Genomic DNA, 1499 nt, shown 5'->3' with positions numbered 1-1499 from the left:
GCCCGCAGGTCGACCATGGGCGGTGGGCGCCCGGCGTGTGATTGACTGGCTGGGGCAGTGCGCGGCCAGGCAGACCTCACGGCGCGCACGACACTGCAGCAACATGCAAGCATCACACATGGCACATGGCGTAGAGAGTGAGGAAGAGGCAACAGGCAACCCATGTGCTCGCCATCCCGCAGTTGACGTCAATCGAGGCGGGCAAGGAACAGGAAGGCAACGTCCCTACATCTACAAAATTTCAACAGTTTCGTATATTATTTTAAAACTATTTGAGGTGTGACAACGAATCGGCGGGCCGCCTTGAGGTCGCCAGCTCGTGGCCTCGTCGGGTAGGCCAGGCTCGAGGTCAAGATTGCTGGCGCATGCCTAGACGATGATGGGCAGTCCACGAAAGCCTTCTCTCACTGATTGGAATCAAGAGAACTTAGGTCTTCGGAGGCGCCGACGTGGTCCTGCGTGCAGTTTCTCGGCGAGCGCGATGCCGGCGTGTTAGCCTGTCCTGGCAGTAGTCGCAACCTGGGCACCCCCGTGCGACGGCGAGGAAGTGCGTGCGGAGACGAAAGGAGGTGCGGTCGATCGAGGCCGTCACCGCGGCGCCGGAGCCGGCAACCATGCATCGCGTGACGCCGTAGAAGAGAAGAGAGTGGTGACAGCGGCGGCGTGCTCCATCTCCAGGAGGCGACCGCAGACGGATTTGAGCCACCAGAGTGGCGGGGAAGGGCGACGCTCCTGCCGGCGCCACCGGAGACCGCCATGGTCTGGTCGGCCGCCGTGGGCAGGCTGTTTAAGAGGAGCCAGGGCGAGCCGGCGTCAGCGGAAGTTGAGAAGAGGCCTTCAATGTAGGGGGAGACGACGTTGCTGCAGTCGCAGGCAACAGAGCAGGCACTCCTGCGGAGCACGCATCGGCGAGAGCACACCACGACAGCATGGCGTCCATGACGGATACGATAGGAAGGCCCTGTGACACATGCAACAACCAAGATCTCCATTAAGAAACTGCTCCAAGTCGGAATGCTGGCCACCTACAAAATCAAGCAACCAAATAAGATGACCGCACTCCAAAAAAAAAAAACAAGTAGAAGAACAATCAAAATGGAAGTGCAAGTACAGAAGGGCGAGCAAACCTACAAGGCCGGCGAGAACGAAGCGACCGGCAAGATGCGGAGCGGAGACGCCGCCTTGAATGAACACCAACGAACTGACCATGCACAACAGCAGAGAATGCCATGCATGGCTATAAAAATGTCCATCCATGGAGGGGCGTGAATACTCGCACTTGAGACAAGGTGTGTGGCATAGAAGATCGAGAAGTAAACATGCGGCTGAGCAAGACCCTCCATGCGTTGACATAAAAACATCGTACATATGATACAAAAGAAACCCTCCATGGGATGATGAGTGCAAGCCGTGACTCGTTCGTGTCATCCCATGGGGGTTTGACTCAAAAGAAAGAGAACTTCCCACTGTTGAATCTCCTCTAAACATTCTTTCTTTGC

The 1499-nt window shown here is 56.8% G+C and overlaps 1 protein-coding gene across 2 annotated transcripts; it reads right to left on the bottom strand.

Annotated features, from left to right (window-relative positions):
• Positions 1 to 232: 232 nt before the first annotated feature.
• On the bottom strand, positions 233 to 1220 carry LOC123117511 (uncharacterized). Of its 2 annotated transcripts, none has more exons than XM_044538249.1 (2): positions 1128 to 1220; positions 233 to 1025 (listed from the first exon to the last, which is right to left on the bottom strand). In XM_044538249.1, the coding sequence occupies exon 2, from the start codon at positions 990 to 992 to the stop codon at positions 405 to 407; it is 588 nt and encodes a 195-aa protein (XP_044394184.1). In that variant the 5' UTR covers positions 993 to 1025; positions 1128 to 1220; the 3' UTR covers positions 233 to 404. The 2 variants fall into 2 exon arrangements, with proteins under 2 accessions (XP_044394184.1, XP_044394183.1); XM_044538248.1 differs by having other exon boundaries at positions 1132 to 1214.
• Between the last annotated feature and the right edge of the window lie 279 nt (positions 1221 to 1499).

Source organism: Triticum aestivum, chromosome 5B (assembly GCF_018294505.1).
Source record: "Triticum aestivum cultivar Chinese Spring chromosome 5B, IWGSC CS RefSeq v2.1, whole genome shotgun sequence".
Taxonomy (NCBI): Eukaryota; Viridiplantae; Streptophyta; class Magnoliopsida; order Poales; family Poaceae; genus Triticum; species Triticum aestivum.
This window is presented reverse-complemented; position numbering and strand designations above follow the sequence as displayed.